At 40.1% G+C, this 14,475-nt stretch overlaps 1 protein-coding gene across 3 annotated transcripts in view; it reads left to right on the top strand.

The window, feature by feature from the left end:
- Nucleotides 1-24: 24 nt before the first annotated feature.
- The window catches only part of TNFRSF8 (TNF receptor superfamily member 8), a 36,947-nt gene continuing 22,496 nt past the window's right edge, over nt 25-14,475 (top strand). For all 3 annotated transcript variants that reach the window (XM_080380841.1, XM_080380840.1, XM_080380839.1), the window contains exon 1: nt 25-12,612. In XM_080380841.1, coding sequence (XP_080236967.1) covers nt 12,541-12,612 — 72 coding nt within the window. In that variant the 5' untranslated portion in view covers nt 25-12,540. The remainder of the gene's footprint in view (nt 12,613-14,475) is intronic.

Here is a 14,475-nt window from a genome sequence, read left to right as displayed (position 1 = left end):
TCCCATAGGGCTCTGGATAAAGTGATGTGTGCAGGATGACTAACTAGTACTGTTACCACTAGGACAGCCACAGCAACAGAGTTCATCTGCCACCTCAACTAAATAAACCAGAAGTGTAATGTGAACTCCGAATGCCTGGGTGAGGAATTGGCCTATGAATGGCCTGATTCGGTAGAACGCATACAAATATGTTCATTTCCAAATGTTTGAAACATGACACGCAATTTGCTAGTGCCTTAAACTTCAGTTACTCAATAATTTAGTTACAGCAAAAATAATCCGGTTTATTTTCAATGCAATGTCTGTAGCTATAAAGGTGCATTACATCAGAGAACTGTGAATGTGAAAAAGTATGTTAATGGTAAAATGGGATTTTATTCGTCAGAAAACTAGATAGTGCCTGAAAATGTTTGCAAATTAAGCTTGCCTCTGCTTTTGCAAGTTTTTTAGAGGTAAACAAAAAAAAACCTTTTTCAGTTTTAAGTTGTACCAAAAGAAAATACATAGTGTGATTTGTTTGAATTTTAGAGACTGATCTTACTTTCCTTGGCTAAAAAACCCAATAAAACTGATGTTTTGTTTTGCCTTGGATAAGCCTGAAACAGAAATTCCTGCTTAAAATTTATTCCTTGGAGCTAACTTGACAGAAGGAACTGGGCTCATACCAATGATATTTTCAGCTTCTTGGCATTCACTGTTATTTATATATCAAATACATTATTCATACATTTGATTGAATAGGCTTTTTTTTTAAGCAAGGAAAGGAATGTTCCAAGTTTATGAAATCTCAGTGTAAGACTTGGCATGGAAAGTGAAAAGCCTGACTGATCAGTTAAGCTTTGAGTTGTGCATGTGTAGGGTAAAGTGAATGGAATTGGTCACATTATTTCCATTACTGAAAACACTAAAATTAATAAATCCAGTAAATATTAAATAGTAGCTGCCAAATGTTATAATAAATAGGGCAAATTTGAGTTTTTTACTACCTTGCCTAAAAGCCCCAAACATTAGAAGTCATAAACCTCTTCTTAATTTATCCTGGAATAAATTACAGCAAGCCACTCATAAATAGAGAAAAATAAAGCACTATGAGATTAAATAGCTTATGTGAGATCTGTCTGGTGAATGCAGGATGGAACCGATGTTGAATTCAAAATGTCTCTTGATAGCTAGGAATACATTCAGTCTTTTACACTTGTGAAAGTACTGAAAGTGTGATTATGACTCTCTTCCTCCACTAGAAACAGGTGAAAGAAGTCAGAGACACTGCACCTGCTTACCCAAGTTAACCTCGGTTTGTTTCTTTGTATGTTGGTTCTGGCCTGTTTGATCCTGCCCTCATTTGCCCATGTTAAGAGAACTGATTTCAATTTCTTTGTTAAAATATCGGCACCTTAGTTCATTTTTATTTTCTGAACTAGTATAGGGAATTGTTTCCTTTGCTTTTTGCTTATTACTCTTTCAGAGCAGAAAGTCTGATTTGCTTGTTAACCTAGAGAATGACCTGACGGTTCTGTGTTGCTTTTATAGTTATGTCTCCATATCAGTGCAGAATAAGCTTGTATCATGATCCTTTTTACATAGGAAATCCGAACAGTGTACTCAGGTTTTCCAGCAGAGCTTAAGCAGGCTGTATGTGTTGAAATTTCTACTCTGAGTACTGCCTAGGTCAGTTTGTAGTTAATAATATATAGAAACAGATTTTCCTGCTGGCCGATTTGGTCTTCTCTTTCCATTCGTAATTGAAATTACCAAAGATTTTGCAATTAGAGCTTCATTAATACTGTTGATACCTGGTCCAGGGTTTGATCTAGAACCCTTTGTCTCTAGCTGGACTGTTTCTCTGGAAGAGAGACAGGAGGTCTGAAAATGAGTAAGCGTATTTTTTTAATTAGGACACCTAGTCATGGATGTGCATGGAGGCCTCATCTTTTAGTAAGAAGGTGATTCATGTATAGTCAAGCTTTTGATCGTAAGCTTACTTCAAGGTAGTTACCAAAGAGATGCTTGCTCTAATTTCACATGACCTGCAGCTGAGGTAAATGTGTGTACCCCTTTCATCTGTTTTCTCACAGTCACTCTGCTGAGGTCTGTAAGGCTACATGCTGAGCAATGTGGCTGCTGATTGTACTCAAGAACAGCAGTAATGCAAGGAATAACAACAGAAAAGTGATTTCTAGAAACTGAGGTCATGCTTTATGAGAACCGGATTTTTTAATTTGTGGTACTGAATATGAGACAGAATCTGAATGCAAAAGATGAGCAAAGGAAATTTTAGCCAGCCTAGAGTAACAGTAAGTAACAGGCCTGCACAAGATGCCTTTGCACCATGTGCTGTGCATAGTAAATTGGGTGTGGGTACATGGATAAATTACAGTAATAACAAGGTTTTGCACGTTGGCTTTGAACTACAGTAAGTGTTACACAGTCCAAGATAATGCACCCTTTCATGTAGGAGTGTGACTTGAGACGTCACTGGGGGGTATGCTGTAAAGGAATACATCTTATTTACTGCTTGAAAAAACACTTTTCACCCAGTGCTAAAGCAGCTTCTGCACTTGGATGTGGACTCGGCAGCCACCTGAGCTGTGGTGGAGTCAGTGCTGGAATCTGCACCTCAGGGGAGTGCAGAGGGTAGGGGTAGCGTGGGGGATGTTGGGACTCTGGGTTAGGAAAATGGGGGAATGTTTTGAGGCAGGGGGTTTCTGGAGAGGAGGCTAAGCAGAGGTGAGACTGTTGGAATATGTAGTAGGAAGCCAAGATTGGCGAGAGGTGTGTGGGGACAAGGCAGAGGGTATGAAGTACTGGGGCTGCAGAGAGGAGGACTGGTTTGGGAAGGTAGGAGTGTAGGATGTGGGGTGGGGGGAGTCCTTTGCTGATCTGGGGTTCAGAATGGTGTCATAAGAAAGAGTTCCCAACAACGTACCAGTATCTCCAGGGCAATGTCCCTAGCCACAAAATTACAGGAATACTGAACTTTTCTGGGATAGCTTGTCTCCCATTCCTGGAGGTGGTCATGCTGCTGCATGGCCTGTGGCGAAGATTTAGGGAGATACGTCTCCCTAATACCTGAGATGCACAGTAATCCCCAAGGAGAAAGAATTCTCTACAACAGCTGGTGAGGAAGGATCTGCTTAAGCCTGGTTTTGTTTGCGTTGCCATTGCATTAGAGATGAGATGTTTGTTGTAATGGTTTGAAGATAATTTTTTTTATCTTGATCAGCTAAGGGTGGGGAGAGAGAGCTCAAATGTGCCCACAGAAGGGTGGCAGTCTATACCCAGTCATCTTCTGCAATGGAATATAAAATCCTTCAGTGTGAAGGCAGGGATCCATTGATGTGTGGCTGATGTGAGTACAGTGGAAGAATTTACTGGGAAACTAACGTGTGTATTTGGCAAAATTGGAAGCTATTATGTTGCTCACAGTGATGCCATTAGAAGTTGGAATAGCCAAAGTGAAGTCCAGCATTCCTGACTTGACCTGGATTTTTTTGGTTAGTTTTTTTTCCTCATTCATAGCACTTGGGAACATGCTGGTTTAGTCTACTCAGCCGTGTCTTCTGTTAACGTCTGGCTCCAGTGTGTGTGCCCATTTGCGTTCTCTTTTGGCATGAGTGATGACTACCTGATGCTTTTGGTGGTAAAGCTGGTGGTTTAGTTCCCCTTTATGACTGTATTGCGTGTATATAACACTGATTCATAAGCTGGGAAACCCAGCTTTGCTTAATTAAACAAATTAGACACAGTAAATAATGCATTTGTGGTTGGTTTTAACAGAGAAGTGTAGTGCAGCCTTTAAAATGTAGCTCTGCCTGCTTCTCATTTAACAGCCTTAGGCTGCCATTAGTGTTTTGTCAGTTTGCTTCCTCTAGGATTATTGTAAGACAGTTTCAGTGATGTCTCAGGATCAGATGTTTCTTGCATCAGTACATTGTGAGAATTAATATCAAGAGTCGTGAATGAATGTAGTGCTGATTTATACATTCTGTTTAGTTATCAGCATGTCAAGGAATGAGTGTCTCCAGAACCCTCAGGTGAAGCATCTGCATGTGGCATGAGCTTGCTTTCTGAATGATTTGCAAACTTTGATTTTTGAGGCTTTCATCTCTTTGGAACTTGCATTTTCAAAGCCCAGAAGAATTTGTTTTCAGAGTGTGTCAAATCTGAAAACACAAGAGAAGTTTTGCCCCTTCCCTTTGGAGTTAAAAACCTCTATTTCACCTGTCTCCGGGGTAATGGCAGACCAAACATAAGGACTTGGGTTTCTCCTTCAGCTGGTGTATTCCATTGGCTCCTGCAGAGCAAACCCATGCTGCTAGGAAAAGGAAAATAAGACCCTAAATTGTCAAGAGTTGAGATGCTGAGCTATAGTCATAGACAAAAATTTTACACTCTTTGAAAAAACTGTGTCCTGAGAATATTCCCATTCATTTCTTTCACAAAAACTATGTAATATTTCCCAATTTTCTTTTGTTTGTGTCAGCAAAGGAAAGCTCATCTTGCTTCTGTTAATAGATAAGCTTTAGAACTCTTAGCTTTTAGATGAGTACCACCAAGAAAGGATATGAGTTACCCAAAAATTCTGTACACTATGGGGAACTAATGAGTCCCACTCCTGTGTTTTAATTATAAGGCCAGTCTTCCTCAAACATTATTATTTTCAACTTTGGATTAAAATGTATAGAATTGGAACTCTTGGAGCTTTCTCAATTTCCTTGGTTTACTTCCCAGGTATATACATAGAGCACGTTTCAATTGCAACAATAGCATTAAAAATTGCCTATCAGTGAACAATTGTAAAAAATTTGCACAAAGGGTAGTTAACAAGGAAAACTTGGGCATATCTTCTTAGTATTTTGAACTTAGTAAGACTCTTCACCTTTCCAGTAATAGAGATCAAGAGTTACTCTGTTGAGTTTACTGGAGTTTGTTTGTATTTATATTTGTGTAAATGTGAGCAGAACTACTTTTTATTAGAAGGAAGTGAAATGCTCATAATTCCAGTAGTCTTCTAAAAGGGTGTATTTATTCCCGAAGTAAAAAACCCAAAAGTTAATATAGGGAGTGCAGTAAAATCATAAGTAATGTCCAGTAAATGATAGAGTAGCATTTCATCCTGAAACAGCTGGTTTATTTGCGAACTGTTTATTGAACTGCAAATGAACTTCATGGGTTAAATGCTTTGCTGAAATAACTGAACCTGGCTACAAAAGACCTGTCTGTCAGTTCACAGATGCAAAATATCTGAAAGTAGATCTGTGAAATGACAAGGTGCTGCAAAAGCTTTGTCAACAGGTAAACAGGTGAAAGAGCCTCTTACTTTGGTTCTGTCCTATGCTTGAATCTCGCTTCATGGTATCTTTCACTGAAGTTGTCTTTAGCATTTTCTGCCAATAGTTTACAGATAAATTCTTGAGTGCCTGAGTATACTTTCTGGTTTAATTCTGTTCACAGTTGAAAAGCATCTTCCAAAAACTGTAGGTGAAAACTGGATCTGATGAGGTAGGTTTTAGATTTAATAAATCTCAAATAAGTAACACATAGAATGGAATACAAGAACGCCATTAAAAATGCCTAGTCTGATATTCGAAATTTAAGAAATGTTAGCATTAAAGTGTCTTTGCACATGCCCACTCGCTTTAACATGGTTTTTATTTACAGTGTCCAATGAGTCCAAGCTTCCCTCACCAGTTGTCTTCCTCCCTAGGGAGCTGGTCCCCAGTCTAAGCTTTTTGATCCCTTCAGTTGATTCTGTCTTTGTTCTCTATATGAATTTTATGGCACTCTCTTTCCAAAACTTCACTTTGAATATCTCCTTGAAATCAAAGGAGATAGTCTTCCTCTTCTCAGTTTCAGTTTCTGGTCATATGCTGATGAGGAGAAACTGCTATGGAGAAAGTCTGGGTTTGCTTCTGAAATGCAATGTGGGAATTCAACGATGTGAACATACTGCACAACAGGCAACTTTGGGAGCTGTGAGTGCCTTCAGAATGCTTAGAGAGGAGGAATATATTAGAGATCTCCCTGCTGAAAATCAAAGTCATTCACCCTTAGGGTTGTGCAAGGTTTGGATTTTTGTTAGGCTTTAGGTTGGTCAGTTTTTGGCAGACTTTCATGGCTTCTCAAAAGGCACATTTCTCCACATTCCTGCTACGAGAATTACTGTGTAGTAGGGGAATTCAAGAATTCAGACTGAGGCAGATGTTCTGCTCTGGCACTGCAGAGTTTGGCTTGTGAGTAGCTGAAAACTAAGGGTTTTTTTTAAGTGCCAGATAAAGCTCAACACCGACCTGCAAAGAATAACTATGCAGTCAAAATCAAATAATGTAAACCTTGAACATGCTTCTTTGACTATAACAACAATTTCCAGTAGAATTTTTGCATGGGGAAAATTACTATGAAATAAAAAAGGTGTGAATTTACTGCAAACTGGCTGCTGCTATTAGCTCTACACAGATATACTGTACGTTTAGAAACTGTACTTAGCTGCTTGCCTTTTAGCGGTCCTTTCGTGTAAGTGATGGCCTTACAGAAGCCTTCCTGCACTTTCTGGTTGGATAGGGGAAACCGAGCTTTATAGAGCTCCAAAGACTTTTGACATGAGGTAAGACCGAACTAAAGTCAAAGCCGGTGCCCGTGGATTAAATTGTATCAGTGCAAAGGCTGGGGGTGGAGAGAGGGGCCCAGAACAAATAGTGCTGTTGTGGGTCATTTAAACTTACAGTATGATTACTGCAGCAAATGAACAGCAGAGAGGACTTTTGCTTTAAATTAAACCTCTGCTAAGGAGGCGTGGAGAAGTGGGCATGAAGGGTCTTTAAAATGCCTGAGCCTTCACATGCTATACCTGTCCAATCTTTGTTACCCACCGCTTTCTTCACAGCTGTAATGATCAAGTGGCTATCCTGTCTGGACGTGGAAGATTCACCCTTGAACCTTTCCATTTCTAGCAAAGTAGAGGAAGGGCATAATACAAATGATGTTGAAAAGAACATCTTTCTCAAGAGCTTTTTCTATGGAGAATGATGACATGTAAATCTGCCACTCTTCCAGAAGCTATAGTCAGAATTACTGAAAGTACAGACATGATGTGATCTTTCTTCTAAGGTCATCTCTCCCTCTCAGCCAGCTTCTGGGGATAGTAATTCTGTGATAAGGGTTTAGTTTCTTTCATGGAAGCCAAGTCTTTCCTGAGAGCACAGAGTTCGCTGTCAGCTCTTCTCATTTTTCAGTCTGACTCAAAATACACTTCAGTTTTGAAGCTACTGTGCACCAGAAAAAGACATTTTATACAGGTTCTTTTTTTTGTTACATTAGTTATTTTATCGTTCTATATGAGCTAGTAGTATTAGTTGGGATAACAAAAACAGGGTTATAAGATTGTGATCCACATCAGCTTTCTTTAAATGATATCTGTAAAAGAAACCTAATTGCAAATTTAGCCATGTTACCATTATTACTAACATGATCAGTGTGACGCAGTTTTAGCTGCTTAGGTTTTTGTTTCAATCAAAGTTCTGGATGACTTAAATCAAACATGAATAAAATGGCAGACATATTGTGATATCTTGTTTTGCATATAAACACTGCATCTAAATCTCTGGTAGCAGAAATACGTGGTTACGCTTCCAGAAAATTTTACTTTTTAAGCATAACAATACTCAGAGTCATTTTGCTGCTTCTGGAAGGCCAGAGTGTAGTACTGCCAGATACCGTACTATTTAAACTAAGCATATATTCAGGTGGAAGTAATTGAGATGATAACTAGGGAACATGAATGGAGTCAATGGGCTTTGTGTCTGTGGATTTATAGATCCTGGCTGAAGCAAGACTTCTTGCGGTAAGACTAATATCAGCTGAGAAGATTCTTGTTTTTTGCCCAGTGCATTTAGGTTCTCTGCTGTCTGAGAACTCTTCCAACAGCTATGTTGTGGCTCAGTGTCAGCAAAAAAAATTTGTTGACAGCATTTCTGAGCTTCCCACAGTCAGGAATTGGCTGTTTCATGTAAGTACTTTTTGACATTATATTCTATAATTAAAAAAAACAAACAACAAACCCCAAACAAAATATAACCTTCTCATTGCTTGGTAACAGACCAGGATGCATCTCCTTCCTTTGGTGGTTTATTAATTGCCAGGAATTTTCCTGTGCTCAGCAAGAGCACAGCTGATTGAGACAAAAGTCCTGAGTTGCAAACAAACAAGAACTAGTCTGTTCTTTTATTTTAGATTGCTGGGTTTCGTATGTGTGAAAATCTTTATAAAGCAAGGAAGCTGTTTTCTTTTTCTATTACTTTTACTAGAGAACAGAAACACCCTGTGAGAATGTCCATCTAGTGAAACTACATTTACTGAAATGACTTGGGATTTCCCATGTGTACTGGGACTTTATTATGTACCCCAGCTCATTATAACCAGTTTATTTTCTGCTGGGAACTCTTGTTTTAAGCCATCGTTCCATTTCAACAAGTATGCAACAAGAGCTTCGTAGCACCTTCCTTCTTAGTCACAGTGGACAAATATACCAAGGTAAATTGCTAAATCAGTATAGCTCTGCAGATCACATTATCAAGAGCACCTGCAATGGACTTGACATACCGTGGGTGGTTTGATTGATGGGACATGGTTAAATGGATTGACAAATATTTAATACTGAGAACCAGAGACGTGCATGTGCCGGAATGTACGTATCAGTACCAGAATGGCAGAAGAGCAGAATTTTGCCAGTCTGTGGCATACTTGGCATAAATGTGATTTTACTCCTTTTTATACATTTAGACAAGTTCTAATACTGTGTCAGCTACATGTAGTTCAAACTCTGATTGCTTGCTTTCTCGCCAAGTCATGTTTCCCCATGAGATCACGTTGCAGCAGTGTTGCCCTCCCTCCTGTCTGTCCTCTTTGGGCTACTGAAAGATTTCCAGAGAAGTTCAGTATGTTGGTTTTGCTTTACAATACCTGAAATCATTGGGATCCTGAATGCTGTCCCTGTGTGTTGTTACCACAGTGTCGCTTTCCAAGATCCCAAGGGAGAGAGCTCTCTGATGGCTAAAATGCATAAATAGATTGAGAGGTGTCAAGAAACTCATCCTTGGTGACTGCTTGCTTGCCGCCTTTTAACCATGAGATTCTTTGGGGTTTTATTACAGAAAATGCCTTAATTTTTCTTTTCTTTTTTTTTAATTTGTTAAGAATTCCACCTTTTATTTGCACCCCATATAGTATGTAGTCTGTATCCCAACAAGTGCTGCCTTTGGTACTGCTGAGACGCCTAGTGAAGTTTTAGAGTCTGGTGTTGTTTCATCTGGGTAAGTAGCAAGAGTTTAGTGATTTTTCATCAGCATGCCACAATGCTCTAAATAGCAACACTGACAGACACTGAAATCCAGATTTTAGATTTTAAATTTCACGGTCTCCTTTATCTGTTTGACAGGTGTTTAGAGATTACGCTTCTCTCTGTTTTTCTTTCACCGATACAGCTAGATAAATATTAAGTGAACATACATATTTAAAAACACAAGGGACCATGCTAAAAGTACAATATGAGACTAAAATCAGCCACTTCAAAATTAGAAACTGTCGTGGGTACTTTTGCTTGAGCCTGTGTGTAACAACGCTACTTCTGCAGTATTCTGTTCCTCCTTTCTTTACTAGGCTGTCACCCGTAGCAGCACAATGACTAGACAGTGCTGAAGGAACGCCTTGGGCATGTGTTGAAGAGTCTTTCCCTCATGGCTTAACTGGGTCTCTGCATTCTTTTGCTTAGGTGTCAAGTGATGTTTGAATAACCGCTGACTTACAGGACCTTCCCTGATCTCCTCCATGGGACTCACAGGTGATCCCCGTAGATCAGAGACCTGGTATAAAAATTACCTAAGCATTAGCTACGTTCAGTATTAACTAATTAGTTAAAATAAAAAATGCCAAGCAACCTTATCTTTGGGCCTTACTACCTCTAACACCTAAACCAAAAGGAGATTCAGATGTTAGAGACAGATGTGTGTGATCAAATAAACATTATAAATAATAATAGCATGCTCATAGAGGGTTTCCCCTTTTTTTCTGATAGTCCTCTGGTGGAAGAACAGAGAAATAGGGGTTGGTTGTTTGCTTCTATTTGTTCTGCTTTTTTTTTCTTTTTTTTTTCTCATACTAATATAGAAGATTATTTTCTAGGAATTATAGGCAACATTTAGAGAACAGTAGTGTGGGTTTGTTATAAGACAGAGGTGCTTCTTCCAGTTACTGATAGGGCTTCTTTTGGAAAGCCCCTTCCATTGTATTTGAAATCAAAACACGCAGAGTCTGAAATTAATGCATTCAGATAAAAATGCATGCAGGTTGGAACATTCCTATTAAACAGAACCTCATCACTCTTTTCATTGGTGTTGCCTTTATTACAGACTTGTAATAGCGCCGTGAAAGGTAATAGCCTTTCCAAAAAAGCTAGCAGTAACAATAGGCGCTTTCCACTTCCCATCTTTTTTAATACCTAGTTCTAAGAAGGATGGCAGCTGGGAAGCCTGGTTTCACTTTGTATGTGTGAGAAGGATTCTTTCTTCTGAGGAACACTGGTGTCCCACTGCAGCCTTTCCTTCAGTGAGAGTATCTTTCTCTTTGTCCAAGTCATCTGCTTCCATGAAACTCTGTAAAACTTAATGACATTGACTGAACCACATTTGATTTAAGTTATCTAGCAGGTTAAAAAATTATTGACACCATTGATTGAAAAGGAACTGACATACACATATATAACATATATATATATACATATATATACAAAATGCTCAGTATGCTCATCTCAGTCTTATTTTTTTTCTGGAAAACAGGCCAGAAAACTGTTGCCAGTCCTGGAAAGTATTTCACACTTGATTTTTTGTACTCAGATACTTAGATTTTGTATCAGATACGATGACCTCAGCAGTGTAACTTAGAGAGGCTAAAACTTTCCAGGCTGTGTCTTATGTTGGTTCCTGTACTTTTGCTAGAAAAGCTTAGATAGGAGCTGATCAGAAAAGAAACCCTCCATGTAAACCCCACCCCCCCCAAAACAGAGCTCACCAATTGCCCTGACTACTATGTCATTTGAAAACACACTCATAAATTGGGAGAATTGCCTAATGGCACATTGCTACACAAGATTAAGACATTTTCTAGCCCGTTATTTAATTAGAAAAACCAAGAATGAAATATCTGGACATTCAAATACTTAGTTGTCTCTAGACTTTAAAGGCATACCTGCTACAATCAGCTGTTACAGCTAAGAGAGCTTAGAAACTGAGAAGTAATCTAACAGAGTGAAGAAAGAAATAAGGTTAGTTTATATGTCAAATACACAGCATGCAATGCAAAAAATGCCTGGTTTTTATAAGATGATATTCTGGAGAAAGAAATAGAGGCAATTAGTTAAACTGAAAAGAGTTATAGCTGTGAGTTAAAGAAGATACTTGCATCATCCCAGGGTCTCCATGGAATGCTCTTTTCTTTGGAACTCTGTTGTGATGGCAGTGAGGTAGCTGTGGGTCTTTAATAAAAATCAATTATCTGACTTTTAATCTTTTCTCATTTCTTTTTCTTTTTGCTGATAAGGGTGAGAAGCAGAAAACCATGGGTGTGAGAATTCAAATTCTCATTATTTTTCTGAGCACCTCAGAGAGTTTTCAAGGCAGTCTGCCCTTTTTTGAAGTGGCTAACTTTTACTTTTGATAAAACTTTTAGGGCAGATAAGAAAGCTTTGTGACACCTTAAACCGACTGAAATCTTTCCCAGGCACCGTAGCCAAAAAACGTTATCCAGAGCAACAAATGAAAGTGAATGAAATGACAAGTAGCAGTCCGAGGGATGATTGTCAGCCACAGGAACTGATTTCAAGTGGGACTAGAGGAAACAGGAGGATTCTCAAAAGGATAGTCTGTGGTATGTTGGTGATTAAATGGCAACGTGTAAAGCCTAAACCTTCATGGAGTCACCCTGGCCGGTTGTGAGTTTTCACACACTCACCCAAACAGGAGTTAAATGACTGTACTGAAAAAAATGAGTGTTTCTTACTGGGAACTCTCTTGAGGCTTGGTTGCAGCCCTCGAGAGTGTGGCGGATGGATGGGGCAGGGCTTGGACTCATGCCTGGCCAAGGCTTTGGGGTGGTGAAGTGCTCTCTGAGGGTAGCCTAGATGACTCAGGAGCCTGCATTGCTGCACAGCCAGCCGTGTACCTCGGGTGACAACCTTGATGCAGGCAACCGACTCACAGAAACCAGACAGCTCTGGGACTAGTGATTGACGCGGTTTTGTTTTGTTTTGTCTTTTACTTTTCTTTTTTGGGCAGCTCCCCCTCCTCCTTCCTTCTACATTGTTTTCTCAGCTTGCTTGTGTCTCAAAGCCTGTCTCCTGCTTGCCTTGAACAGCTGGAATGGCCCTGGGTTGAATGAACAATCCCTGAGCAAGACTGGGCTGGACCCTGGGAGGATCTCTACTTCCAGGAGGAGCAACCTGGCTGTCTAACCTGCGATGCTGGGAGCTGGGGAGCTTTGACACCACTGCAGATGGCTGCCTGCAGCCTGGCACAAGGACTGTGCCTCCTGCTGCTTCTCCAGGATATCCAGACAGCCCCACAGGTAAGGCAGGGTGGCACCAGGAGCCTGCAGTCCCTCAGGATGCAGGAGCCTGGAGAGGTCTGGCGGCACCCTGGGCTTCAGGGCCATTGTGCCTCTTGGCTGGGTGCTGGGTAGTAGGCGTCCACAGAAACAAAGAGGCTTTGTGCAACACACGGTGATACAGGTATAAAGCAGAGCTACGAAGAGATAAAGTTATAAAGCAGAGCAGCCAGGAGATTTTCCCCTCTTTGGGAACTTTGCAGGCAGGAGCAGGGGATATGAGCTATGATCTGCATCTTTCTGTTGGCATTGCCAGTGTTACTGTACCTCCAGGCACATCACAGCTTGGAAATGAGGAGAGATTTCCTAGGGATAGGGGAGTGTTCTCATTTGTTTGGGCAAGTGGCTTTTATTTTTGCATGGATAGCCAGGTGCTCTGAGACAGACACGTTCCTTGCAGAGCTTGGTTCATTCTGCTCACTCTGCTGATGTGAGTCAGGGCTGGCAAACTGGAAGGTGTAAAGGCAAACAAAACAATAAAATACCTTCCTCTTTATAGCCACCCACCCCTCTGACACTGACTTCTTCATGAATGGGCTATTATTTCTGCATAAAATTGACTTAAAATAGACACAGCCGACTACTCACAGCTGATGCTGTAGATGCAAGCTAGCTCCCTGCTCAGATTGTATCACCTCTTGTGGGTTTGCTCTCCCCTCCACCACCACTCACCCCCTCCTCCCTAGAGGATCATGTGGCAATGAGCCCTCAGTACCTGGCATAAATCCAGGTAATTTCCCTGGCTGACACTTATGTGCAGTCATGAAAAAAAAAAAAAAGGTCAGTCAGAGAGGCTCTTTGCACAGGTAAAGTCAAGTAGGTGAGTAACTGTGCACTGTGTTGGATCCTGGAATTGGCCGTTTTCCCTTGCAGTGGAAATAGGAGCCTATATTAACTATGACACCTGTCTGTTCATTGTAACTGAATGATACAGCACATCACTTGTGCTGTCAGGAGATTTTTTACAAGAAACTGACTCTGATTAGATCTTTGAAAATAACCAAGTCCTGCATCCTCTTCATAGACATTTGAAAAGGATCCTCCTGGCTCTTTTGGTAAGAGTAGGAGTTCACCCTTGTGTCTTTAGTTGTGAATTCCCCTCCCACGTTGTAAATTTGCTCTATTTTGCCCTGGTTATCTGTCCTGACACTGTCTCCTTCCTGAAATATAGAAGGATCACTGTTCTATAGGATTGGAGTCTGTAGTCCTTACTCACCTGAAGAACACTTAGATAAGCTTGTCTGGTCTGCTGAATGCAAACTGCTTTAGGAGAAAGGCAATAGAAAAAAAGAGGGTATTTTTGCTATTTGGCATCACTTTTGGTGTCTTGTTTGCAAAATGAAAGGGACAGAGAGAAAATTTGGTTTTCTGATGCTCATTGTCAACGTTCAGACTCACTGCAAAATCATCAGTTACCTAGAATAAATATGTAGATCTTGCTGGGATAAGCAGCTAGGTTTTCACTGTCTTTCTATATTACCTCTATCGCAGCAACACTTGCTTTTACTGCTACTGGAATACAAGCGATACTGTTTTGTGTGAGCAAGTCAAGCTTATTGCTCATATTTTAAACCATATTCCACCTTACTTGAGTCCACAGTTTGGGTTTTGGTTGTTTGCTTTTTTTGTTTGTCAGTTAATTCTCACTTGTTAATAATGTCCTTACTATTAAACAGATTAATCTTGACTAATTGAAGTCTCAGATTATTGGCTGCTTTTGTACTGTCAGAATTTCGATAGAAGCTTGAAAGGGAGTCAACTGTTTTGCTACAGTATTAGTCAGTTCTAGAATAGCCAATGCTGGTAGAAGATTTTTTTTTTACC

Source organism: Falco punctatus (assembly GCF_963210335.1).
Source record: "Falco punctatus genome assembly, chromosome: 3".
NCBI classification, from domain to species: Eukaryota; Metazoa; Chordata; class Aves; order Falconiformes; family Falconidae; genus Falco; species Falco punctatus.
Note: the sequence above shows the minus strand (reverse complement) of the source record. Positions and strands in the feature narration are given on the sequence as shown.